The 26,032-nt window shown below is 42.2% G+C and overlaps 1 protein-coding gene across 1 annotated transcript in view; it reads left to right on the top strand.

Annotated features, from left to right (window-relative positions):
* LOC104077451 (runt-related transcription factor 2-like) overlaps positions 1 to 26,032 on the top strand; it is a 74,601-nt gene that overhangs the window by 9,735 nt on the left and 38,834 nt on the right. The window contains exon 5 of the mRNA XM_009578700.1: positions 1,624 to 1,728. Within this exon, the coding sequence (XP_009576995.1) occupies positions 1,624 to 1,728 (105 nt within the window). The remainder of the gene's footprint in view (positions 1 to 1,623; positions 1,729 to 26,032) is intronic.

The following is a 26,032-nucleotide window of genomic DNA, read 5'->3' as shown; positions in this document are numbered from 1 at the left end:
CAGCGGATGGGCAGGACTGGACAAAAACTGGACGTCCTACATACACCTAACTCTCCGCCTGTGATGATCCCTCTCAAAAGATGTGAGAAATAATCCATTTCCCAATGAACCTGGGGAAAGCCACCTTCAGCCATGCGTCTCCACTGAGGCAGAATTCAGCCTCCTGGGATTTTTGTGCCTTTGCTGGGGTCCTGACCTCCCCTCTAACCTCCATCTCTCGGAGAGGTGGGCACAGCTGGAGCTACACCTGGAAAATCACTTTACTCTAAGTGACAGTTATATTTCCTGAAAAAAAAAAAATCCATGTCACAGTCTAGTTCGTGAAAAATATAGCCAAGACAGTTTGAAGTTGCACTCCTGATAATAAATGATGCGTGTCTCAGGCAGGTTTGGGGGATATACGACTTGGACCAGAAAGAAAGACCAATTACTAGATTTGACAGCCAAAGCTCTGTTCTGTATTATGCCTTATATATAAGCTGTTCTATATTAGGCTCGAAAAAACTGCATTAAGTTTGCACTGTTACATATCATTTAAGATTTGTGTCTTGATTGAATGCCTTCAGAGTTCAGCAAGAGGAAAAGCCCTAGCAACAAAAATGCACGTATACACACAGGGAGGGGGGGGGAAAAGAGAGTTTTAAGTGTCTGGTAAAGTAGCAGCTTAAATGAGCATGAAGGCCGAAGATTGCTGACTGTTTTATTGAGTCACTGTTGTACGCCCACCTTTTCCTGTCTTGAAACAGTTTTCAGTTTTGACTATCTGACATGACTAACCGTTGCATATCTAACAGATTACAACTGTCAGTGAGTCTCCCGAACGGGGGCCAGCGCCTTGTGAGAATGTGCGCTCAGACGCAGGCAGCTCCCTTTATTTATTTCTTTTTAACGTTTTCATTCAGCTAAAGGCTGCAGATGATCTTGTGCAATCTCTGAGTGAATTCGAACTTTGAAAAATAAAAAAAAATGCAGACTTACGACAGCAGCGTACGTGCACACAGCAGTTTCTCACCCTCACGGGAAAGCTGGGGGCTTTCTTAGTATTTCGTAGATGGAATATACGTAGGGAAAACAAGTGTGTTCCAGTAATAAAGATATCATCATATTACCCCTGGCATATGAAGGACAGGAGACACTGATTCTCTGTTAAAATGACTCCCGGGAGGAAAATATATTCTTTCCTCATCTTATTGTAGTCAAGTCAAACAAATGAAATGATAAAACTGTGTGAAGTAAATAGCATGTGGCCACATTCTGCTCTCTGTCACACAGCTGCAAAACTGGAGTAAATTTTTAAATTGTCTGACTTGCTTTGGATTTACACCACTTTCAATACAGCAAAGAATTTGGCTTGTCCTCAGCAGTGAATCACTTTTGTTCTGTCATTGTATGATGACCCATTATTAAATAAGAAACATTTAGATTGTCAACACATGGACATATTCTTGACATAGAGTAAAACTGAAGGGGAGGAAAACTCCTATGGTCAGTTATGTTTTTAATTTTCACGATTGTGGTAACAACAGGGAATAATTTTAAACGTCTCTGATTCTTTACTGAACATGCATGTGACTGTTTTCATGTTGTAATCACTCATTCCTTGTTGTTTTTTTCCCTTTGTAGGGAAGAGCTTTACTTTGACAATAACTGTCCTGACAAATCCCCCCCAAGTCGCTACATACCACAGAGCTATAAAGGTTACAGTGGATGGGCCAAGGGAGCCAAGAAGTGAGTATTATATTCTTATTTTTGCACTTACGCCTGCTTAATTTTGTTTAACAGAGACCCATAAATGAAATATATATCTTTGTCAAACATATTGGTTCTTGCTCAGCAAAATATGTAAGCGCATGCTTAATTTGGAGTCTATTGGACCACACACATACTTGCATTAAACACACACTTAAGTGCTTGGCTGAATTTGGGCAATCGCGAACCTGATTCTCATTCACATCAAGGTCTTGATACATTATCTGCCAGTGTAAATGAGAACTAAACCCACTATATTTATATATAATCTGATTTAAGCATAATAAATACAATCCTGCAACATGCTGAATTCCCTAAACTCCCATAAGCTTCCAACTAAAGACGTTTAGAACAAAATAGGAGATTGATCTTCCAGGATCAGTCCTAGCACAGAGAGAAAATATATAATATAGTGCCTTTTTGTTTGCCCTTAAATTCTTTTGCCATCAGATAATTAATGCACCTGGTTAATCTCATCATACCTGAAATTGGTTTTCAGCTATGGACTCATCACAGACCCCTGGGGGCCAAAGAAAGATAAAAAACCAGTATATCAACAGCGTGGTCTTTGTTTCTTATTTGTGCACAGAACATACATTTTATTTAAACATATAGTCCAGCAGATTTTCACTCGGCATGTTTACCTCATAGCAATGCACTTCCTAACTTACTAAGAATCCATTTGCAACCATCACTGGCTATATTTTTACGACAATTGTGTTTTATCTTGTTCTAGCAGTTTTATGGGTAGCACTTATTTTTAGATACAGTCAAGTCTGGTTAATCCATCATGATTTATATGGCTGTCTCTCTGTCTAGCACATTTAGCTGGTAACCAGTCTCACATCATATGGGTATCACTGATGAGCCAGTTCCAGAGTTTTTTCTTAATCTAACTAGAACGACTCTTTCTAAATTGATTGGATTAACCAGGTATAGCTGTATTTAAATTACATTTAGAGTTTAAGAATTATTTGATGAATAACCACATTTTAAAAATCTGTATAATGGAGGCATCTCAAATAATTATTTTGCCTTTGATCTGCACATACAAATGAGACCTTTAGGGAGCTTTCATGGAGTTTTGTTTAAAATACCACAAAGACAGAAGAAGCAGAAAGTCGTAGACTTCACGTCAGAATTCACGCAGTTAAGTGTTTTTTGTGCTAATACACGCTGCGGTGTCACGTCCTCTTACACTGAGAGACGGTAACTGAAATGCCTTCTGTAAGAACTGTCCAGGCTGTAGAGTTTCACCTTGAATAACAGATAAGAAAAAGCAAGTAGCTATGGATAAATTTCATTACGTAGATACTTGCGTTGCTACCTGCTCACAGCTGAGGTGTCCGTCTGTCTCAGCGAGGGGATTTTTGTTCTGTCTTCTCTCCCGAGCTGAATCAGTTCCCATTTTTCATTTTCGCCTGCAGCTGGTGCTCCATGCAGCTTACCTGGAGACACTGGGCAAACTGTATTCATGGAGTAAAAACCAGGGAGTAAGTTATATATCATTTAGCCATTCCCGTTTGGAGGCTGCTTCCATGTATGTATTGAGGCATCCGCAAAAGGGGAAATCTCCCAGCAGAGGACACAACCGCTGTGAAAGAGCAGAGTGGTTTGAAAATGATGCGGAGATTAGCGTGGACTACCCTGTGTAGCACGGAAAGGGAATGTGCTTGCATTGGGACTGACCATTCTGGTGATCAGTGGAATAAAAGTGAGGCTGTGTTCATATAACTTAGTAAGATTTCCAAGTTCTGCTGGAGTTTTTTTAGTTGAGAGCTGAAAGGCCTCTGTACGTGATACCTGTCTGCAATTCTCATTGAATAGCTGCACCTAGGAATGCTCAGTAACTTAGTTCGTATAGCCTAGATTGAGTTACTGTGTCTTTCTTCATCTTTTTTTTTTTTTAAAAGAAAGCCAAATTTGAGCTTGAATGTCCATTTGAATTTTAATATTTCCATTAAATACTTAGTGAAGCTCTACTCTGGGGTCAGTTTGGTTCTGCAAGTTCTGTTATTGCAGTCTGATACTTTCCAGGCTATGACACCTCCGGAATGACTAGTTATTAAACTTGAATTTTCAGGGAAAAAGTAGCTACAGTGCGCTGTAGGAGTTTCAGTAAAGTTCTGCTTCCTTCTGAGAGCCCCTGCACTCGTGTAGATTTATTACTCTTTGGTAGTAATCATTCTGGCATTTATGTTGCATAAGGAAAATTAGGTGGTTGGGGGCATTAAGGAATTCAAGTCAACGAGCGGCTCTGATAGCAAATGTGTTTTTCTTAACAAATTATGTATCAGCAAATAGTGCCCCTCTCTGCCAGGATCTGTATTTCACTTCGACATCTCAAGCATGTTATCCTAGTTTTCCTCTCTCTGGCAGCTCAACCAGAGCTGTCACATCACAAACAACTTTTTTCTTAATATACACATCTGGCGTTGGCAGTTGGACCAACTTCATAAGAGCACATGATCATCATTCATTACAAGATTAAAAAGTACCCCGTGGCATCATTGATGTTTTTTAACTTTGATCTTTTGCAGTTGTGATTCATCTCAGTTATAAAACTTCCCTTTAAAGGAACACAACCGATGACTTATTAGAACCTTCATTCTAAGTAGCGTAAACATAAAATTATGCACATCTTTACAAAATGTCATTTACTTTGTTGCCAGCTTATCATTTTAAGACATGACATCATGCTTTAGATCGTGAATTTGTAAGGCTTGTTTATAGGCAAGGCACTCTGACCTTCTGTTGGCAAGTTGACTCAAGCGAACGAATGCTGCGTGCTTTCCAGCAGCAGTGGGAGCAGCAGCAATACCATGACAGATATCACAATCATTTAGAGCCTGACTTTAAGAGTGCTGAACAGTCATGGCAAGCAGTGACTCCAGTTGGTGTTTTGGATGCTCAGCACTTCAGAAAGTCAGGTTCTTAAATGTAAGTGCCATTTAGTCGTATTAAACATATGCTTGTAGAAGCTTGCTGCCTTGCCTCTCTGTTATTATTTTTAAATATTTTAATAGAGACAATGATGTCAGGCTGCTCTGTTAGGAAAACCTGCCCATTTCTATATGAGAAAAGGTCTTCTGATTATTTTTCCTTGGAAAAGATTTATTTGTTTTTAATTATTTGTTTGAGTCTATCTAGATTACCATCCAGGGACATCTATTGTGTTGCACAGTCTTTGTGCTGGATTGAGACAGCGCATCGCACTCTTAGTGATGGAATCTAGAGACAGGGTTGTATAAGATCTTTGGGAATCATTGGGAAATCCTGCAGATATTTTTCTCCCCTCATATCCAGGCTAAAACCTCTGCCATATGCACATCTTAGCCAGCAGAGCTGCCTTCCAGCTGGGAGGGCTGAAAGTTTTCTGGAGAAGTAAGTTGTCATGAGGTCATAACTGACCTACAGATAGCAAGAGATCACTGTAAAGGAATTAGAAGAAGAAGAAGAAAAAAAGAACAAAAAAACCCCAAACCTTTACCTAAGCCCCTCTTTAATGCTTTTGCCTTACCTCATTACAAATACAGAAATAGTGATTTGCCCTTCCATAGTGGTACCTTTAGAATAGGAGACATGTCCTCCTTTCTGGCTGCTTTTGGTAGAAACCCAGTCAGGAGGGAAATCATGAGGAAGGAGGGAGGAGAAGTCTATATATTTTTATATGTTGCCTGGCTTCCAAAGACTTCAGTTCCTCTCTAATTAAAGGTAGTCTCCAAAGTCACCGACCACAATTTTCTCTATCAGCTTGAATGGAAAAGTGGTTCTGAGCTTTGAAGTGTATCGGTAGGAGAAAAACTGCTCTATTTCATCCAGCTCCTGAATATTTCTCTGCTGCTGCAGCTTGCAAGGTGCACACGTGATGAAAGGTATGAGCAAACATCGCCTTTTTGTCTGTGCACGCTGCAGAAGCCAGCGAAAGCCAGTGAGAGGTTCTGCTCAGCCTTTGTATTAACTGTTTGGCCGACCCGGCTTATAAAACACAGATAAGTGATTGAGATTTTTGAGATTCCTCGACTTAAAACCGTAACAGTTTTTTAGGAAGTTCTCCCTCTTTTCTTTCAAAGACAGAGGGTGGAGGGCTAAGTCTGGGACTAGTGGAATGTGCTTTGGAGTAGAACAGCTTTAAATCTTTCAGTATTTTTTTTTTTTAATTTTTTTTCTCTTTTTTTTCTTTTTTTTTCCCCTTTTTTTTTTTTGTTGACTGCCTGTCAGGAGCTGGGCTGGTGGCCAAGCAGGAAATGACACATCGAGAGGCATTTGTGTTGTGCAACATTTTGTGGAACTGATGCAAGGATACATTGTCTGTTTACGCATTCCTCTGCTAACAGCCTGCATGGCAGTAATTTTATTCAGGGACACATGGCATGCTACAGCAAGGAGCTAGATCCTTAACATCTCTTTATGCAGAATTATCACAGCAGTTAAAACACGCTGTGTGTCCCCTGTTTAGAATATTCTCTGGCTTGCCTTCAAAAACCACTCTACCAGCCCCCTTCCTTTCCACGAATATATTGATTTGACTGTGTTTTTTTGCACTGTGGTAAATTGGGGCAGTGCAGAGAGAGAGAGTTTGCAGAACAAGAGGAAATTTTACAGACAGGTCCTACTTTGTGCATCTACCTCAGACGGTAAATGTAGCATCGCAGTTTTTTCGAGCGATGCGTTGCACGCTGAACACGGAAGTTTGCATCTGCATGCGTTTTGGCACGGCGAGGTTTTTAATTAAAGTCAATGCTAAATACCCTGAGATACGATGAACAAGTCCTGGGTTTTCATCCAAACTGAAGTTAGAAAATCTGTGACTCGCACTGGTGTCTTTCAGAGTGAGAAATCTCTACTGAGATCGGCTGGGTTATTCTGGATTTCTCCCAGCGTAAGTGGGAGCAGAGGAAGGCAGAGTGGGCAGTCTGGTGGTTTGCAAGTTGCTCTAAATGACTTTGTAAAGCTTAATGTTTGCGTTATAATGCCCCTTTGTAAGAAATGAGGCAAAATGTGATTATACAGCCAAAGAAATGTTCAGCGTGGCTATGCTATGGGGTTACTATCGTTGGCATATTTAAGCATGACCACAGTCCACTTACAGGCTGGGACCTGACCTCCTGTGCTCAGGTCCCCAGTAAGGAGTACGTAGGAGTAAGGAAGGAGTTGTAGTGTTTCTGACTTCAGTGGTCCTTTTTGCAGTGTAGAATGCAGGACATCACAGTTTCACTCGCTATCATTTGCTGCTGGTTTATTTTTGCAAATGTGTAATTTCACAAAGCTGTACTAGTTGGGGACTGGAGCTCCTGAGCGTTCCCAGAGGCTGTAAGAAACTGGTGGGATGATTCAAGTGTTCCCCGTCAAAGGTGGCAGACATTATATATGCCAGTGGTTTAGGTTTATGTTTGAGATGGGTGTGTAACCCACAGAGCAGGGTTCTTACAGTTACCCCGACCACGATGCATGCCTCTGGAACGAGGTGACCAGGAGGTTGTGGGGGGTGGTAGCTGCATCCCAAGGACCAGTCAGTTCTTGTTTTTTCCACTGCGGCTAGAGAAGGGCTGGTGCATAAAAACTCATCGTCTGAGGAATAGACTATGACACTAAAAATAATTTATTTTCTGGTGATCATAACTTTTATCTGCTGGTGTAGTGTGTAGGGTAAGATGAAAGCGAAACGTACTTAGTTCACTCATGGCTTGAATTCATACGCTGCAGTTCTGAAATCTCAGTGATCTATGTGACACCGGCTGGCTGTCTCCATAGGAGGACATTGCTGCCCAGGGAGGTGACAGAGTGACCATGTATTCACTGTTGCGGTGAGAGGGAAAAGACCTTTAGAAGATTATGTAAAACAAATGGGCAAGTCTGAGCATAAAACCGTTCCCTAAGATGTTCTCACCAGCAGTAATGCAGTCTCAGTTTGTATTTGTCAACAGAACAGATTGTTTCCATCCCATTGTAGAGGGAACACTGCTTCCAACAGTCTATTCCTAGTACATTTGGCATCTAGGATGACCATCATGGTGTTTTTTGATATTGCAGCTATTGCTGTTTGTATGCAAAAGGTCTCTCCAAGCTACAAATAAAATCATGGCCCCACTGTGCTATAATTGTGCTGCATAGTCATATGATAAGAGAGTTTTGTCCTGAATAGCTTACAGTCTCCATTAAAAATACAGATGGGAAAAGGGGTTATAACTAAAAAAGTGAAGTCAACGGTGGAAGTGAGTTCATTCTGTATCTCCATACGGCACGACTATGAGAAGAGGAAAAGTGAAAGCCATTTTTATAAGTCTGTGACTCTGCTCCATGAAGATACTGTGAAGGAAGATGGTATAAAAAAAGGCATTATAGTAGCTTTCCACAGACCATTTTGTTCCATACTTTCCTCCCAAGAGAACTTAAACTCTTGTACTTTCACTTTTGTGATGCATTTAGCTTGTTCCTAATAATATAAGCATTTTTTTCTCACATTTCAATGTAGCACCTGTTATACTTCTCTCTCCGCTTTCCAAATTGGGTTGGGAACAGGGCAAATATGTTTGGGAGATGCTGCATCAGAGTACTGTAAATACTTATGTAGCTCTTCCTTGCTGGCAATCCCAAAATTCTCTATAAATTTTGTGTAAAATTTATTTTTATTCTCCGTATAAACTTCATTCTCCACTGAAACATGGTCATCCCAGATGTGAAACACAGATGCTGATTTAACCAGACAAGGAATGCAGAAGAGGAAATGAGGACGAATATCATACTTAATTGAAACTTCAGGGGAAGAAACTTAGTAATGATCTCATGCTGCAGTATGTTTGGGACACCGGAAACCTTACTCTTATGAAGAACTGGGTTCCTTAATGCGGGTGTCTGCTCAGATCTATTACATATCTCATCTACAGTAGACCAGCTTACTCAGCACAATAGTGGCTCACGGTTGACTGAGGGTGGCTTTCAGCTCTCCAAAAATTAGACGTGTGGGGTAGGTTTCCTCTGAAGTGAATGAAGAGACACAGGCACTTGCAGAGAGTGATTCATCCCACCTATCTTAATGCCTATCTAAGAGTGCAATGAATTGCCCTTTAGAGCTATCCATCCCTTTCCATTGATTATAAATGGAGGCTAGATGACTAGCCTAGACTAGGCACCCTGTTTTTCTGATGGCTGAAATCAGATGAGGTTATGAGATATTATAGTCCTAAAGTGTACCTAATGACTGCTTTGAAATTCAGACAACCTGAGGTAGCTTTCAAGCAGGTAGCTCAGGTAGTGATAGCAGTACAGTCACAGGTAACGCGGAGCTCAGCATGGGTTAACCAACTGTTTGCCCAGCTTCTTGGGTGGATGCTTTGCTTTCTGTTGAATGGTGAACAGTCCGTGCTACATTTCTGACAATGTAAGGAGTTGTTTAAAGCTGACTTTGAAGTGTCTATACAGCTGCCATAATGAGTGCAATACAGACGTACCTTAAAAATGATGCTATCTACTAAGGCATCATTATCACCTCTTGCAGGATTTCAGTAGTCAAGTGCTGCTCAGGTCCTACTCAGCTTGGCTTGTGTGAACTGCTGAGATGAAAACTCAGGTTATTTAGCTGTAGGCATAGTATTCAATAAGATTCTCACACTAACTAAAATATTGCAGCTGCATAAGAAACAATATAAAGGTGATAATACACTTCATAGGTGTTACCTATAGGTGAAGAATATTGGGGAACACACTTAAAGACTTTCCTAACACTGGGAAATACTTTATGTTTCCAATGTTCCTGCTTCACATCAGAACATACTAATTGTTCCTTCCTTATACAAACTTAACATGCTGCCCATTCTCCTTTGGTTCTGAGATGTAATCTTTCCCACAGCGTGGGAAGGCAAACCCTTTTACCTGATTATTGCCGGCATAAATGTTTTTTGCTTCCACCACTCTTCAAACTCTTGTACGTGCATTTTGTGAACTTTACTCCCACTTTATAATACCTTGCTTCTTTAGTAGCCCTGCTAATTTAAATTCAGGATGCCAAACAGGTATTAATCAGGGTGCTTACAAGTGTAGAATCTGCTTCCTGCCTGTCTGTAATCCATGTGAGTAATGCCAATTAGTTGTCTGCTTCCTTAAATCTTCATACACTTTCTCATTCTTGCATTCCCGCAGTACTAGACACGGTCTTAAATGTCACGTGCAGTCAGAGGCACTTGACAGTGTTTTGTTTTAGAAAAACCCCCCCCGCCACAAGCACCACAGAAGTGCGCTGTGGAAGAAATGCATAAGTCCAGCTCTCGCTTTTGTAGTTTAATTTGCTAGAAACAGAGTTCTACCTCACTATATTCCAGAGTATCACTTCACATGTTGTGAGACAGGTAGACAATTATATACAGCAGTTTCACATTGGTGCAGCATCTTCTTGGAAAGGAGTAGGTGCTTGCAGGCGCTGATGTAGTACCAGGTATGTGTTTGTTTACATATGGTAAATCCTAGATTAGATTTGCAAAAGAAGCCCAATTTTAACTGATTGTATTAAAAGGGATCAGAAATCCAGAGATTAACCATCAAAAAGGGATGGTACTCAATAATTATTTGTTGTATTTTGAAAATTCAGACCTATGTTTCTCAGTAGTATGGAAGCTGGAAAAGAATAGAGACCTAGAAATACAATACACAGTCGCTGTGTGGTACAAACCACTGGTTAGGATTACAGAGGGTATTATACATTGAATACTTCTTTTTTTTTTGCATGTGTACATACGTAATCAAGGACCCAGATTCAGATTCTTAGAAAACAATATACTTAAATTAATTCAATTTATGTAGTGAATTTATCAAGCGCTGTAGACATATGAAATGTGATAGAGTTGGTTCCAGGTTTCTATTAAGAATAATTTAATTTTTCTTTCCTTGTGTCTCTTGTCACCATAAACTATAGATTTGTGGAACATACTTTTTGCTTTCACACTGGACACTCTTTGGTTTTGATGATCTGGGCTATGGATCCAGTCCCACTTTTGGTCTTTTTTGATGTCTTTGAACAATTGTGTATAAACCAGCGCCATAATAAAATTACCACCTCTGTAGACAGAAGTGTTGACTACAGAAGAGGGCTCAGCGATAGAGCTGTGAACGTAAATTATTCAGTCTTTTTAATTCATCAGCTAAGCAGTCAAAATGAAAGTCCTTTTTGTAAAGAGACATATGGGTAAAGTTTTCAGAGAGACGCAGGGTGGATTGACTCTCCTTAACTGTAGTTGTCTAAAAGCTAGATACGGTGTCTCAGCGAGTCATCTCTGGCCCGTTGCGGTCAAGAGAGAGCTGTACGCGTGTGTCGAAGCTGGTTTATCCCACCAGTATTTATCCACCCATAAGTATCTACAAGTGCCAGTGTGCAGATCTCTGGAAGTGAGTGGCGGTGAACTCTGCAGAGGGAACGCGGAGCAGCATGGACCAGCGGGCTGGCACTCGGTGCCGTGCAGATACCTGCATCGGCTTTAAACAAGCTGCCTGGCTCACCGGCAACTGCAGCAGCGCACAGCTTTGAAATGCTTCTTTATACTCCTTTTTATTGTTCTTTAAACCTTTTAAAAGGGGGCTTTAGTGCCTGCTTTTTCAAAAGCCATATTGAAGGGCTGCTCTCTGAAGTTTGTTACAATTTAGGATGTTGGTGAGCCCCTCCTCGTTAGACGTAAATAGCCAGTGTGTGATCTTTTATGTTTTCCTCTTCCGTGCCTGCTTGGTTGAAACTCTCAGGCACTCAGTGCAGAAATATCCATTCTGGTTTAAAATGTTGCCTTTTCCCATGCTGATGTGCTTGTTACTGTTCCTCTCCTAAAGGCTGTGGCCCCTACAGCTCAGCAGTAGTCTGGCTTTTATACGTGATCCTCATCAGCTTCACGGCAAAGTCAGACAGTTTAATTAGCCTTTATCTTTTGCTTTGGAAGAGTGAGCCCAGGGTATGCCTATTAGTGCCGTGAAGAGGTCTCACGCAGCAGTATTCATTGCTTGTGGTATGACACACAGTCATAAGCATCCCTGAGAATTAGGACAGCGGAATTACAGCACATGAAGGATACTCAGACTCGGTTTTTAGGTAGGGTTTGTGCTTTACGTGTATGCAGACTTACTGATCTATGTTATTAGTTTCACTCTTCTTGATACTTGCTATTCCTGAAAGATGGCAGCAAAAGAGAAACCTGACCGCAGTTGGCTTGTAGAGATAGTCTTTATTATAGACAGGTAGGAGAGAGCAGTAAGGACTTCGTGCTCGCAAAATCCAGGTAACAGTGACTGTTCTTTAGACCCAGCTTAAGGATGAAGGAAGCTTTCTGGGAAGCACGTTTACTTCTGTGTGGGACGCAGAATAAACACCTCACTAAATATATATACATGCCATGCAACATTAAGAATTAAAATGAGAACTATTTTTCTCTGGTGACTTGGTGTGAAAGGGAATAAACAGTAGATTTAAGGTATGTAACAAGGGGATACTTACACATCAGATAAATAATATGTTGACATAGAAGAAATTTTTGATTAAAGGGCAGATACCTCTAGCTTGAAGTCTTACTTTATGCATATGCTACAGACAAAAATTACAGTAGGAAAAGTCCATGTCTGAACACTCAGAATTGGGAAATGCCAAGATTATGGTTATCAGTGCAGCTTTAATTCACGCCTCTTGTGTGTGTGTGACAAAACAGTCCTTCACTGTAAGAGCATATGCTGATTTATCCATAGGACAGCAATGTCCTTTGGGATGGAGCACGCCCGCTTACTCTTATTTTTTAGACATCTAACAATATATAGTGCTTTATATGTTCAAAATGCCCCTCTCAGGTTGAGTTAGTGGTGAATGGTCAGTGCTTCTGAAGAATAAACCTGAAGGTCTCATACCAGGCACTGGGAAAAGTATGAACACACAGTGAATATGATCTGTGAACACTTTGTTTTAAAGAACTTAACTACTGTCACAACAAAAAATTGTGAGGCAGGAGCATAAAATCTGTGGGCCAGCAATCAGCTACCTTTGCCAAGCTGTAATCAAAGCTTTTAGCTGATAAAATCTAAGGAATTTCCATTCTATGAAATTTTATTTTTCAAAGTTTTATATTTTTACCAAATCTGGCTGGATTGCCATAGAGATTCTGAAAAAAAGACCCAACCCGCTAAGCCAAGTTTCAAATCTCCGCTCCAAAATACAGCGACAAAAAAGCTCCTTCAAGAAAAGATTGCCAAAAATGTTTTTTGAGGTGCCACGTTTTCCCTGAGCTAACTCATTTCAAGGAATGTCTGAGCCATTTTGGTTGAAACTGAAGAAACGTGTTCCTTACTCATGCAAGAAAAGATGGAATGCAAACAGTCAAAGTTCAGTAAAGTTGCAAGCAACTGAAAATTGGGTCTTATACTGGGAAGCGTTGGGCAACTTTAGTGATAGGCAGTCCTACCAGCCCCATCTCTAACGTATTTAATCTACCGTAGTATTAACTTGCACTGAAAAATAATCCATTAACTTCAGTGGAAATCCTGCACAGAAAATTAACTCGGCAGTTGGCAGGGTCTCCTCGTGGGCTGCAGCAGCTCCGGCGTTGACTTCAACAGGTCAGGTCCTTGGCTGGTGGCCGACAGGCGATGTGAGGTGCCACCTCCAGCAGCACAGGAGAGCACGATGTGACTGCTACCTACGTGCCGGGGATGTGTTGGAGAAGGCAACAACCTTTGTAAAAGATGAAACAAGGGCCACCGCAGCCTGCAGGGCCTCTGGAGGCGTTGCAGGTTAGAAGGCAGCGTGCCTCCAGGCACCGGTGTTTGGCAGGACTCTCCTTCCCCACCCCTAGCCTCTTCAGAGGGGTAATTTGGTCTGCGTACACTTCAACTGAATTGGCACAGTCCGCGCAGACGTTGCAGGCTGTAACACAGCGTGAGCCGAGAGAGGTTTGGGCTGCAGACCGTGACTCCTCCAACGCGCCCGGGGTGCGGAGCCGGGCCTCCTCGCTGCGAGCACTCCTGCGCCTCGGCACCCCTTTGCCGCCCCGAGAGCAGTGTGGGCGACGGTGCTTCTGAAAAGGAGTATTTTTAGGCAAACCTCCCTTGTGTTTAAGAACAACAACTGTAGGAAATTAGCATTGAAAAAAACCTTCCAAACTCTGCCCTAAAGAGCTCCCAGGGCTGGCTATGCACTGCTGTCTGAGTCCCCTTTCGCTCAGGTGAGGGGCAGCCACAACCTGTGTCCAGGCACCATCCGAACCTCGGGGTGGGCAAAGTCCGGGCCCAGTCTCGTTGCCGAGGTGCAGCTGGAGTCAGTGAATGTGGAGAAAGGCACTTCGGGATCCCCAGAGCCTCTGGGGAGGGTGCGGAGCTACGTAAAATCCGGGGCAAATGACCGGTCCTTTTGCAAAAATAAGCTGGGTGGTAGGTGCATCCAGAGGCACGGTCTGTGGTGTTTTGGATGCTCTGACGTCAGCCAGTGAAAAAACACTTACCTATTGTTACCTTCTCCTCTTTTACGTGACTCAGAGCTGCTGAAGATGTTGGGCCCATTTAAAACCAGCGACGAGAGTCGTTTTAACAGGTTTGTAAATTGGAGGAGCTGATCAGAAGCAGGCAGCGTTGCAAGTTACACTGGAGATCTCCTCCCGCATAGAAATCTTTCCCTCCTTCTGTGCAAAACACGCACTCTCTTATTTGAAGCTGCCTCAAGAAATGGCGGTGAGGGGAGCGCGCTCCTTGTCGGGCTGTTTGCCATTCACTGGAACGGGGCTCAGGGGTGAGCGGTCTGCCGCATGCTTTTTTATTTTAAGTTAAACCAAACTTTTTTGGAGACAGATTTGAGTGCTGGGCAAAAGGCACCTTCACAGGCAGTTTTATTCCCCTCACTACTACAACGTTGCTTAAGCTTTTCCCCATGTCTTTTACTATCACGGTGTTCCCATCCTTGGGAGCCAAGCAGCTTGAGAGCCGAAAGAGAAGTGTTGTCAGGAGGGTGATTAAAATAGGGATTGATGCAGCTGGGAGCCAGGGTTCAGTCACCTCTCTGGGCCTCTGCGTTAGTGTTATGTCAGACACAGTAGCTTTACCATGCGCGGCGAGTTTATGCGTTTTTTATTGTCTGGCGCTGCCAGAAAATGTTGACCCCGGAGTAGCCGCTCTGTGTAAGCAGCCGGCGGTGGAGGGCAGAGCGCTCTGCAAACCGTTTACGTTCCCTCTTTAATTTGTCACTTATGGGTCATATCTTTTTACATTTACATTTTTAAATTAGTTCAGCGTGCCCTGAGCTTCGGTTCCAGAATCCACGCTGAAAACTTCCCAGCTTTATGAGTTATTAAAAAAATTCCAAAACCCCTCACTCAATTTATGTTCAGTATGCAGAACAACTTAAAGTTATAGGAAGGCTTCACATTTCTATAAGGACACGAGTTTGGGGAGAGATTAGATTTTAGGGCTCATATGCAACATGGAACAATTGCGTGTACTTGGTCATCTCTTCGAAGAGGATACCGTCAAGTGAAATTTGGCCCAAAATTTAAAAGAAAAAAAGGAACATTTTGGCATAAAAACCAATCTGGTCAAAATAAAATAGTTTTTCCAACATAAATTCCATTAAAAGTTAAGGCAGACTCAGCAAATGCTTGAGATCTCCCATATGGACTGAAGAACAGTTTTACATTGGAGCACAATGCAGTTTTTGGAGTGCATTTGAGACTGCTCCTGTTTTGGAAGCCTGCTCCTGTCTTGTTTGAATGACGCTTTAGACTGTATATAGCAAAAAGCAATGTTAGGATATCTGGAAGATCAACATAAAGGCTGTCTGTTAGAAGAAATGTTTCTTTTTAAAGAGAACAAAACACTCCTACCCTATGCCATTTTTTTTTCTTTCTTTAATTCTCATGTCAGGAAGTTTTGAAGACTAGCTCTCTGTGGCCAAATGAGTAAGGCAGGGATGTAGGAGGATGGTTCAGTGGCTGAAGCGTTTGAACGTGGGTCCTCCAGGTCTGTCATCTGCCTCTGATGTCTTTATGATGTTCGTGTATTTGAAAATCCCTCTAAGCAGATGTCCAAACTTACTGGTATCAGTGGAAACTGGGTACCTCTTTCTCTCGGCCTCAGTTCCCCTTGTGTGAAGTATGAATAGTGGCACTACCCTACCCCAGGGATGACATGAATATAGGAAGATGGTGCAAATAAAGGTGTTTACCAGAGTTGTGTTTGTAAGGCATGTTCCCATCCAAGCTATATCCCAATATATAGAAAGTCTCAGTTTCCCTTGATAAATGGAAACATCTTTTTTTTATTTTATTTTATTTCATATTAGTCCATCCCCAAGATGGGAAGAAGTGGGCTTTTTTTCTGTCCTGTTAGCTTTCAGCTCCATACATTGCTGCTCCGTATTTGTAGTTATACCACATATACGTAGTTGTCCCAATTCCTTCAACTCCTTGAAGACATTGTGGGAGGTAAAGGTGGCTTGTAGGAGTGAGCCTCTCATTAAATCAAAGAGTTAAATACCTGGTGCTGCTTTCAGAGAATGGCAAGTACCAGGCTCTTCTAGTCCCTGCTTCGGAGCTTTACACGAGTACAGCCCAGAGAGACAAAACCCAGACAAAATAGAAAGTCTGAAAAGATGAAACTCCTGGATGAATAGATATTCTTTCCACATTTCTTTCACACCACTGACTGTTGAATGATCGCAATGCATACGCTTTATCAACCATACGTTTTCTGAGTTTGGGGAGTGAATCGGCCACTTTCGTGCAGCCGATGGGAGGAAGCTTTACAGCCGGTGCAGTTGCCTCCGTGCGCGTGTGTGTCTTGAGGGGTGGGGAAGGCAGGCATCCTTAACCAAACATTTGCAACCTGCTGTTTTAGCTGGAATAGGAAAACCAGCTTGACAAGAATGAACGGCTTCGCCAAGCGACATTCAGGGGAGGTTGGTGGGATTTTAAACAAATCTCCTTAAGCAAGCATGAAAACAAGCTATTTAGCATTCATTAATGTCTCAGGTTAAACTCTTGAATAATTTGTCATGGTTAGGCTCTTTCGGTTTCATTGGTGTTTTTCTAGTGACTAACGAGATGACAGCTACACATGCTCCTCGGTATGCCACTGTTCACAATAGGGTTTAAAGTTGTGTATTTGTTATTGATGTCATTAAAGTGATGGATTTGAGCTTGGTTTCTGAGGCAGCCGACTGGGTGGTTAGGACTAATTTCTAGCAATGGTTTTGGAGGTTGAAACCAAAGTGTGTATAAAAGGAAATGTTTCTTCTTCTAAGCAAATAATTTGAACCCAGATGAATGAAATTTAAGCAAGTGGGCATCAACTCTGAGTTAATTTTGACATAGTTGTCTGGAAATCATCACCAATTAAAATATTTTTATGAGCTCGAATGTAGTATTGTCTTTCGGTGCTTATGTAAGAGAGGAACAAACTGCTTGTTTAACCCCAGCCTTGAGACTACTGGCCAGAATATATGACTGAAGTCATAGCGGTCTGGAGCTGCAGGGAGGGCATGGGCCTTGGCAAGCCTCACTTTGTGGGCGCAAGGCGATTTCCCTATCTGAACTGAAAAATACGTAAATTCGAGCAGATTACTTGCACCTGACAGGATGTGCAGCTCATTTGAAAATCCATCTCACCAAAGACGTTTGACATTTTTGGGCAACAATTGCTAATAGAAAAGACAGCCATAGCTGTTTGTATCCACCTCTGTAGTAAGGGAACATTTCTCTAGCACGGGGACTCCTGCAAAAGTCCTGCAGAAGTCAGTGTGAGTCTTGGGTGTGCAAAGAGGACATGAGCAACTCTGAAGCCCGAGAATCCTAGTTCAGAGTAAAAAAGAATCCCTTGGGTTGTTATAATCAGGTTCTTTCATGTGCTCTTCCAGACTGAATAGCTAGCAAGATAGTTCCTTAATTTGTACACACACCTTTCACACCTGCACATAAAGAAAACCTTTGATGCCAAGTGCTTGATGGAACAACAAGATGAGTATGTGCAGAATTAAAAGGATACACACCACGCTCAAATGTTTTTATAGCTTTTTAGACTCTGCGCATTTAAAATAATAATGAATACCGTGACTGATGGGGAGAAGCAGTCTCTGTATTGTGAATTTGGCATTTTCGTGAGAGCACCATTGGTTTTCGTTGTTTTTACATTGCAAAGAGAGTTGAAATGTTGAAGACTTGAGTATAAATATCTGTTGCTGTGTTTCCAACCACAGTCTCACTTATTCAATGAGACAGGCTTTTAACATTTAAATTTTTCTTACTGGTGTTTATTGAGTTTTTTGCATTTTCTTTTATTATGCTATAAGCCTACATATGCATATATATACATAATAGTACTGCATGCTTATGAAACAGCCTATCATGAGTTTTTGTTTTCCATTCCATAATTATCATCATTTGATTCTTGTGCAGTAGTGTACTTCTATTATTCGGGCTCCCAAAACTGTAGACAGATGTTCAAATATTTCAACACAAACAAAACTGTTTATATTTAATTTACGGAATCATTATGGCTTTGGTATGTACGCATGGAATTTGCCCTACTGTGAAATGTTAACACTAGACCTGTGCACCACTTAAGTCTGAAAGAAGGTAGACCTGAAATTGCACGTAATTTCAGCCTCCAGTTGAGTCCATACCGAGAAAATTTCAGGGCTTAGACGCATGATCAAGTTACAGGGGATGTCTGTGTTTCCACATGTCAGCTGAGCCACAGCAGCTGCCCGGTAGGTGTTCTTGGCCCCCCGTAAATGTAAGTTGATTTGATTTAGCTTAGCCTTCAATAAAAGAGGCTTAAGATAAGTAGAATCGCTGCACACTTGCCACAGGCAGAGAGCACATGCGCAGATGGTTACCATCCAGGTCCAGGACATGGTAACCCATTCCACCCCGGGAATTGGCTGTGTATTTGTACGGTCCTGTCCTGGCAATAGTCAAGCCAATTTTTAGATCAGCATATTCATTCTCTTTTAAAAATTAGTTGTTGAATCCCTTAACATAGCTGGGTTTGTTGGCTTGCATAAAAATAGTTTTCCAGTTCTCCTTTCTCAGCCCCACAAGCACTATTGCTCACAAGACAAAGGCACTGGAGACCATGTTAGTGTTGTTTTGAGGGATTCATTCAAAACAGAAATGGTTTTAGTTCTCAGCCTGGTTGTGGAGACACTTCCTCAGAGAGACTTTGACAGGTATTTTAGGCCCTAAATTTTACCAGTCTTGACTTTTCAGATATTCTGGATATGGAAAAATACCTTGCATTTGTTTACCTTGAACTCTGTAATTCCCACAGTCTATAATATTTAGTATATAGCAACCAAGAGCTGATTTAAGAAATTTGCTTTTGAAATCCCCTGTGGACTCCTTTGCTTGCTGAGTAGGGCGAAGTTGCAACACTTCTCCGGGACATAGGCAACGAGCACGATCGTGAGCTCCGTGCGAGAAAGTGGGACTGCACTGTGAGTGTGGGCAGACTCTCAGTCAGGCTCAGTAAGTCGCAGCTTAGCTTAGCTTTTGACTTTCGGTGTGAATGATAACTTAGTCGTTTCAACTCAGAGTGAGTTATCTAAATTTGTACCTTTGGATTTATAACAACATATCCTTAATCTGCTCTTTCTTAACATGTTACGACCCTCCTTAGACAAGGGATTTGAGAAAATAGTGAGTTTGGTTTTTCCACTTTCTGCAGCCCCTTTGAACAGGCAGGATTTCCAGTTCCTTAACTCGCAATTCTCTGGGCCATGCCTCTACTCCGTGTCTGCAATGGTCTAGCAAGTGGTGTCTGTCCTTGTACTAACTTTTTTGGTGTCCCTAATGACATTGGATTCTTATAATATGTAAATATGGACAGTCCATGGATGTTCATAAACATGCATGTCCATGGGGAACCTCCCATCTTTTTCCTGTGGATTAAGATAAGATTCTCGTAAGGGAGGAAAAGAGGAGGAGGTAGGTCAGCTCCTTCCTGAGCTCGGGTGGACTTTGCATTCAGCATTTCTCATGGCCACGTCCAGTGGGGGAAGCTCATAGCAGAACCTACAGCAAATACAGTAGGAAAGGCAGAAGACGTCAGGGTGGAGGCATCTGCCATAAGTGCCTTAGCCTCCCTGCAGGTCTCCAGGGAAACTGGAAAATTTGTGAGCCCTGTAGACTGACGTGACAATAAATCCATGCCAGGGCAGGGCACATAGCTTTGCCTTGCACATCCCCTAGCAGGAGGAATCCCAGGGGCTGGGGGACCTGAAGGCTCCTTGGGGTGTCCTCTTCCAGCCACAGCTGGGCTGTCTGGGGAGTACATCATTCCCCAGTCCTCCTCTAATCAGCATCAGTCAAAACAAGTTGGCTTAGCAGAGTCCTGCTCCAATTCGGCGGTAGCTGTGGTCAAAGAGTGATTAACAGCAGAGAGAGGCCAGGCGTGATAACCTCGTCAGCTGGAACAGCTGCAACCTGAAGAGGCCGTGTGAACACAGCCCCGATTGTGTCCGGTCGGTTACCCCCCATGCTGATGGCACGTCTAAGCTTCGCGATGAATAGCAGGGGCTGCGAAGTGGACAGTGAGCAGGTTTCAATTAAACGTCTCGCTGAGATCGGCTTCTGCTTTGGGAACGGAAAGTGAGCACCAAAAAAGTCAGTTGCCATTAGCTGAGTGCCTAAGCAAGATTTATTTTTTAAAGTGTTATTTAAAAATTTATGGAGTTTGTTAGGTAAAAAAAATGTTAGTCTGAGTGCGCTCAGAACACCCTGAAAACAGAGGCTTCTCCTGGAAATGTTGACAGTGTACTAGCCATAAACTGCTGCTGCAAGACCTAGTTGGTCATTTCTCCCCTAAGGGGGAAAAAATAATTGAGATCTATTAGAGGAGAGAAATCCTCCAGGCTGTTTTAATTTGGAATTCTGCAGCTTGACGTTAATGAGAAATACTTTTTTTTTTTTTTGCCTGTTTTTGGCCAATTCGTTCCACATTACAGACAGTAATAAATTGTCAAGTTGTTTGTGAAAAGTTTGGCTTGATGCATTTCTAAATGCAAGATACCAGAGCAGTCACTGTGAAATCCCATTTCACTCTGGCTCACAGTACTGCAATGACCTTTTTTGTTGTCTTTTGTAGTTAATAGCTTACTTTTCTGTCACTTCTCCATGCTGACCATATAAATATTTCTGAAATGGAGCCTCTCATATTTGCTAACCTCGTCTTTCGTTAGCAACAGTGAACACATGGGAGTAATTTGGGATGCCAGGTGTGTTCCTCTATGTGTTACTGTCCAGCATGTCCCTCCTGTTCACTGAAGTGCTGGTGTAGAAAAGCTCAGGTAGAAAACAAAAGCTGTGGAAAGGGTGAATTCTCTCCTGCTGCTCCACACATGTTGGCCAGGGTGCAACCATAGAGTAAAGGATACCTGGTACAGTCAAGAAATAACTAACTTCTCCAGTAGCGTACCTATCTCTAAAGCTTACAGTTCACAGAGAAGCAGAGCAGATTACTAAAATTGTAATTTTTGAGAAAGTAGACTTAAATGTCCAGTGCTATTATAGCTACAGCAATGAAAGTTTAGTGAACGGGAGGAGGTAAAAGCACCCAAAAATACATGTACAGCAAATGCTAAGAGAAGGAGGGAAAAATAAGATGAATGAAGACATTAAAGAAGAAATGTTTGCTGGTCTCTGTTGGTTTGTTTTCTGGAGGAAGCCGCCAGAAAATAAAAAAGAGGAAGACAGAAAAATGGATTAGGTTTGTAAGGAATCAAACATGGAAAAAGGCAGGGAAAGAAAGATGTAAATACTATTTATTTGTGCTGCTAGCTGATAAATTGTTTCCCTCTTAGTTGCTCCATTAAAAGCCAAGGATCCAGCATGTTTTGAATGATCATATTAATCACATTGATTTAAGTTCAGTAAGACATGGGACAGAGCATAACCTAGAGTTGCTCTAGAACCTGCTAATAAACTCTGAGCAGTGCTGATGGGAAGGGAATGATGTCTAACAAGCCTGTAATTTCAACATTAATTGATGAAATGTCCCATTAAATTGTTATTTTCAGTGTTGGCAGTTTCTTGTAGACCTCAGAACAGGGCAGATAGACTCCTTTCCCTCCTTGAGAGGATTTTGGCTCTCCAAAAGTATTACCCATTAATTTTGGAGTATTACAAGTCATGCATTTAACACACTTTCTCCCCAGTCTGACACGGACAAGAGAGTCCAAACCTGCATATAGTAGTCAGATAAACAGGCAGCCAGTGTGTTCAGGTACGGGGAATAAAGCTTTACAGGTTCCATCTTAAAGAATTAAGATGAGTGGAAATCCCCATCAAAATAAGGAACGAACAGTCTATGCCATTTCTGAAAAGACCAAGCTTTGGCGTTTTCCAAAGCTTTGCCTTCCGGGCGTGGCATAAAACTAAGGTTGTTATCATTTGTGGTCAGAGATCTCATTGTACTTTCACCAGCACATTAATGTTGGCCCATGAATGCCAGCCATTATAACCATACGCGTAGGAGTTTTCACTGCTGCTTCATGTGATTAGCACATTTCATATGACTGCTGAGTTCCTGACTTTTGTGCAAAGTCCCCAAATTACCTGATGTTATTCATTGGCGAGGACACCAATTCTTGTTGGTCATTTGTAAAGCGCTGGCGCTTGTTTTTATTACTAAGCTAAGATTGACTTCTTGTGCACAGTCATGGTCCTGCCTGTTGAGCAGGTCTCTATGCAGGTTTGGTCTCACTTGTCCATGTCCGACTGGGAAGAAAGTGTGTTAAATATATGAGTTGTAATACTTCAAAATTAATGGGTAATACTTTTGAAAAGCCAAAATCTTCTCGAGGAAGAAGGTGACATTTTGGCTAAATGATTTCAAAGCAGGGTTGCATCTTGATAAACTAGGTTGCCTCTTTGAACTTTCAGTTCAACTGTCAGAAAGTTAAATCAATTTATAGAGTGAATCAGTGTTCGAGTGCAGTTTTCCTGTCTTTTTTTTTTTTGGTCCTTATTTAAAACCTCAAAACCACTATGGGTAATTTCCCCAAGATCCACTTTAGACGTTTGTGGCATGTAGCGTGAAGAGTAGGTACAGCTGGCCAAACCCCGGCACTCTTATTCTTTTGAGCATTTTCCTCCTGTTTTGGTGAATAACACAAGCAAAGCTGCCGCCCCTCTCCCCACAAAACCAAACGCTAACTGGAATAGCTGTATCAACCCAAATTTTGCTTTTCTTGAAGTAAGTGAGAGTTTTGCCATGAACTTAGAGGAGAATTGGATCTGGCCATTTGTGCTGCGTTTAACCTCTATCTCCATTTGCCACACCTCAGTTGACAAGCAATTCTTCTGCTGAGAGACCTTATCAAGCATGCAAAACTCACAAATATGGTTTAACCACAGCGATCACCACAGGAAACGTTGGCCCGAAATTTAGGTTTTGTTTTGAAAACAGAAGGTTTGGGGGGAGAGAGAGCATTGTTAAATCCAGCTTGGACAAAAATATGTTCGTAGCTTTTTTTAGAGTATTACAGAAAGACAATGCCATTGCTAACGTCTTCACTATTTCTTTCCTGTGTTGAAAGCCTCAGTCAGAGCATTTTGCTCGGGCATGGGACCGAGAAAGTACTGTTGACTTAACAAACCAACCTTATTTGGTTGTATTAGTAAGGGCAGTTTTGATAATGGTCAATACACTTTTACAATTTTATCAGAGGTACAGTTGCTTTGTAGTAAGACATATCGACGCCACAGCTAGGAGGGGGATCTTTCGGTACCGTGCTCCCCAGACTTGAAATGGGAGAAAATTCCCCAGAGCTTACAACGCAAAGGGATAACACGTGGGAGGGAAAGCAGAGAGGAGACTGCCTTGCATATGGCACCATCAGGAGCTGAGCACAAAACTTCCGCCCCGTAGCAGAGCATCCTGTGCCCGTCCCGCCTGCAGAAACCTAAGGTGGTGGCACAGGCAGAGCTGAAGAATTGAGAACTGTATTTCACTATTTACATTACCATAATTTATCTGTAGCATAATGTTGAAATTGCCGCTAGAAAAAGATTAGAAACATGTTTCCTGCTCGGTTTCCTCGCCGCCCAGGCCACACACATGCAGAGTGTGCCATTAACCATTGCAGAGCTCCCATGCCCGGCGGAGGAAGGTGCTCATTCAGTAGCCTCAAGCTGCGCCAAGGTTTGCAAACCATCAAGAAAACAACCCCGTGCACCATTGGGTTGTGCCCTGTGGGTTGCTGCTGGTACGTACCTGATTTCTGATCTGATCTCATAGTCCCGGTTGCTTTTTTCTTTAAATTTACCTTTTTGATCTGAAGAAATTAGCGTTTTACGCTATGAAAAATCCCCCAATACTGTGGCAAACCTTCCTCCCCTTCCCTCACCCCTTTGCTACCGGGAATTATGTCCTTCTAACACCATAGGCAGATTGGCACACTAAAAGTATGTGTATGCTTTCTTCTGATTTAATTGGATTTGCTAGTCTGAAATGTAGTATGTTTGCTAACTCCATAAACTAGCTACTGTGACTAAAATCAGACACAGTCACCAAAAAAAAGCCAGATTGCATTTTAGTCCAAAAGGGATATTTCCATGCTTTAAGGGTGGTCTCCCTTCTCCCTTTAAAATATCCTTTAATCACTGTGTGTCTTGGTTAACATCCCTGTTTTTACAGGATTCCTGTAGTTTACGTTTGAAGTTGGATAGGTGATGTTTTAATACACGTTTTAATATTTTGAGTCAAAGCGGTTTCATTTTGCCTGGATTTTTACCCGTGGTTGATTGAAAGATTGGAAGTTTTATACTGCGATCTATCTAGTTGAGGGGAAAAATCGGGAGCCCAAGGTGGCTCTGAAAAAAGTTCTCAGCAAAGTCTCCGCATTAGACTCATAGCATAAACCAATGCCGAAATTTAAGGCTATATTTCAATTTCCTTGTACGTAATGTGGGGCACCCATTTGTACTTAAGTCCTGTGCTATTTCAGAGTCAAATGTGGGAGGTAAAATAATTGCGTAGGAAGCCAGGGGAGAAGTTTCCCTCTGTAGAGATATGGTTGATGCTTCGCTGCTCTGTATTCTGGAGGCTTCAATCGCAGTTTTGCTGTCTACCAACCGAAGGGAATTAATGCAGCAGTCAGAGGCAAGCCTTATGCAATGCGACAGGTGCTAATCTTCCAGGAAATTCATCCTACATCCCACCCATTAAGGGAATTTTATGTAAAAATGGTTTAATGTCTCTTTAAAGGTGTCAGCAAGCATGTGAGGACCACACAGCTTGGTGGTCCACTGAAAGTAATGGAGTGAAATTGTCTGCATAATTATTTTAGTTGGATTGAGAATCTGCAGTCCTCTCTTGCTTCAGGAAATAAACCTCTGTTAAAACCATATGGCAGTATTCTCAGAAGAGACGTGATTACAGGGCCACTTCTCTTTCACATCTCCAGGCAGAGTTAGAGAAAGTTGTTATGTTTGTGCATAATTAATCCTTCTTTTTCCTTGTGAGCAGACACAAAAATGTCATTTTTCGCATGTGTGAGGGTGCTGGTGTGTTTGTTTGCATACACACGTAAGCTTGCTTTTCACTGAAGCAGCAATAAATGGCGCTGCCTCTGAACAAAATTAGAGACGCGGCGGGAATGTACCATCGTGTACATACCAAAACCGGATAACAGAGAAACTCCATCAGAATGAGTTATGCTTAAGTTTAGGATAAGCAACGGTACTTTTAGAAACTACAGCCAGTGGAAATGATGTTGCCTTACTTTAAATGAAGCCGCTTAACTCACCCGCAAACTAAAATACAAAGGGCAGGTTTTAATTACAGCGCGCCTCATCCTTCTCCCTGGCATGTCATCTCCTGCCACTTTCACAGGTGACTGCGGGGTTACCCTGGTCTGACGTGATGGGGGAGATGTGATAGCCTTTTGGCAATGCAGCCTCGCGTCTGATCCTGCCGAGCTGCGGGATCGTGGTCCTGGTCCTGCGCCTGGCTCGGCGTGGGCAGAGCCCGGCTCCTCGCGCTCGGGATGCTCCCAGCAGCCGTCAGGAGCTGGGTACCCGTCCCTGCCTGGCAGGGCTGGGCGAGCTGCTCCTTACAGCAGAAGGCCTTTGACCAGTTTTTCATGTCGCTGTTTTTGTGAAAGCAGAGAAGGAAACATCCGAACACTAAATACGAAGGTGTGAAAACCACAGAGCTTGGTGGAGGTACAGTTATCTTAACTGTCAAGTGAGCGAGCCTTGACTTTCACTTTAAAATCAGCGGCCGCGATTCTCCTCGTACATCAGTTTTATACCAGTGTGCATCCATTTATTTCAGTGAA

The sequence above is a fragment of the Fulmarus glacialis genome, unplaced genomic scaffold (genome assembly GCF_000690835.1).
Source record: "Fulmarus glacialis isolate BGI_N327 unplaced genomic scaffold, ASM69083v1 scaffold5875, whole genome shotgun sequence".
NCBI classification, from domain to species: Eukaryota; Metazoa; Chordata; class Aves; order Procellariiformes; family Procellariidae; genus Fulmarus; species Fulmarus glacialis.
Note: the sequence above shows the minus strand (reverse complement) of the source record. Positions and strands in the feature narration are given on the sequence as shown.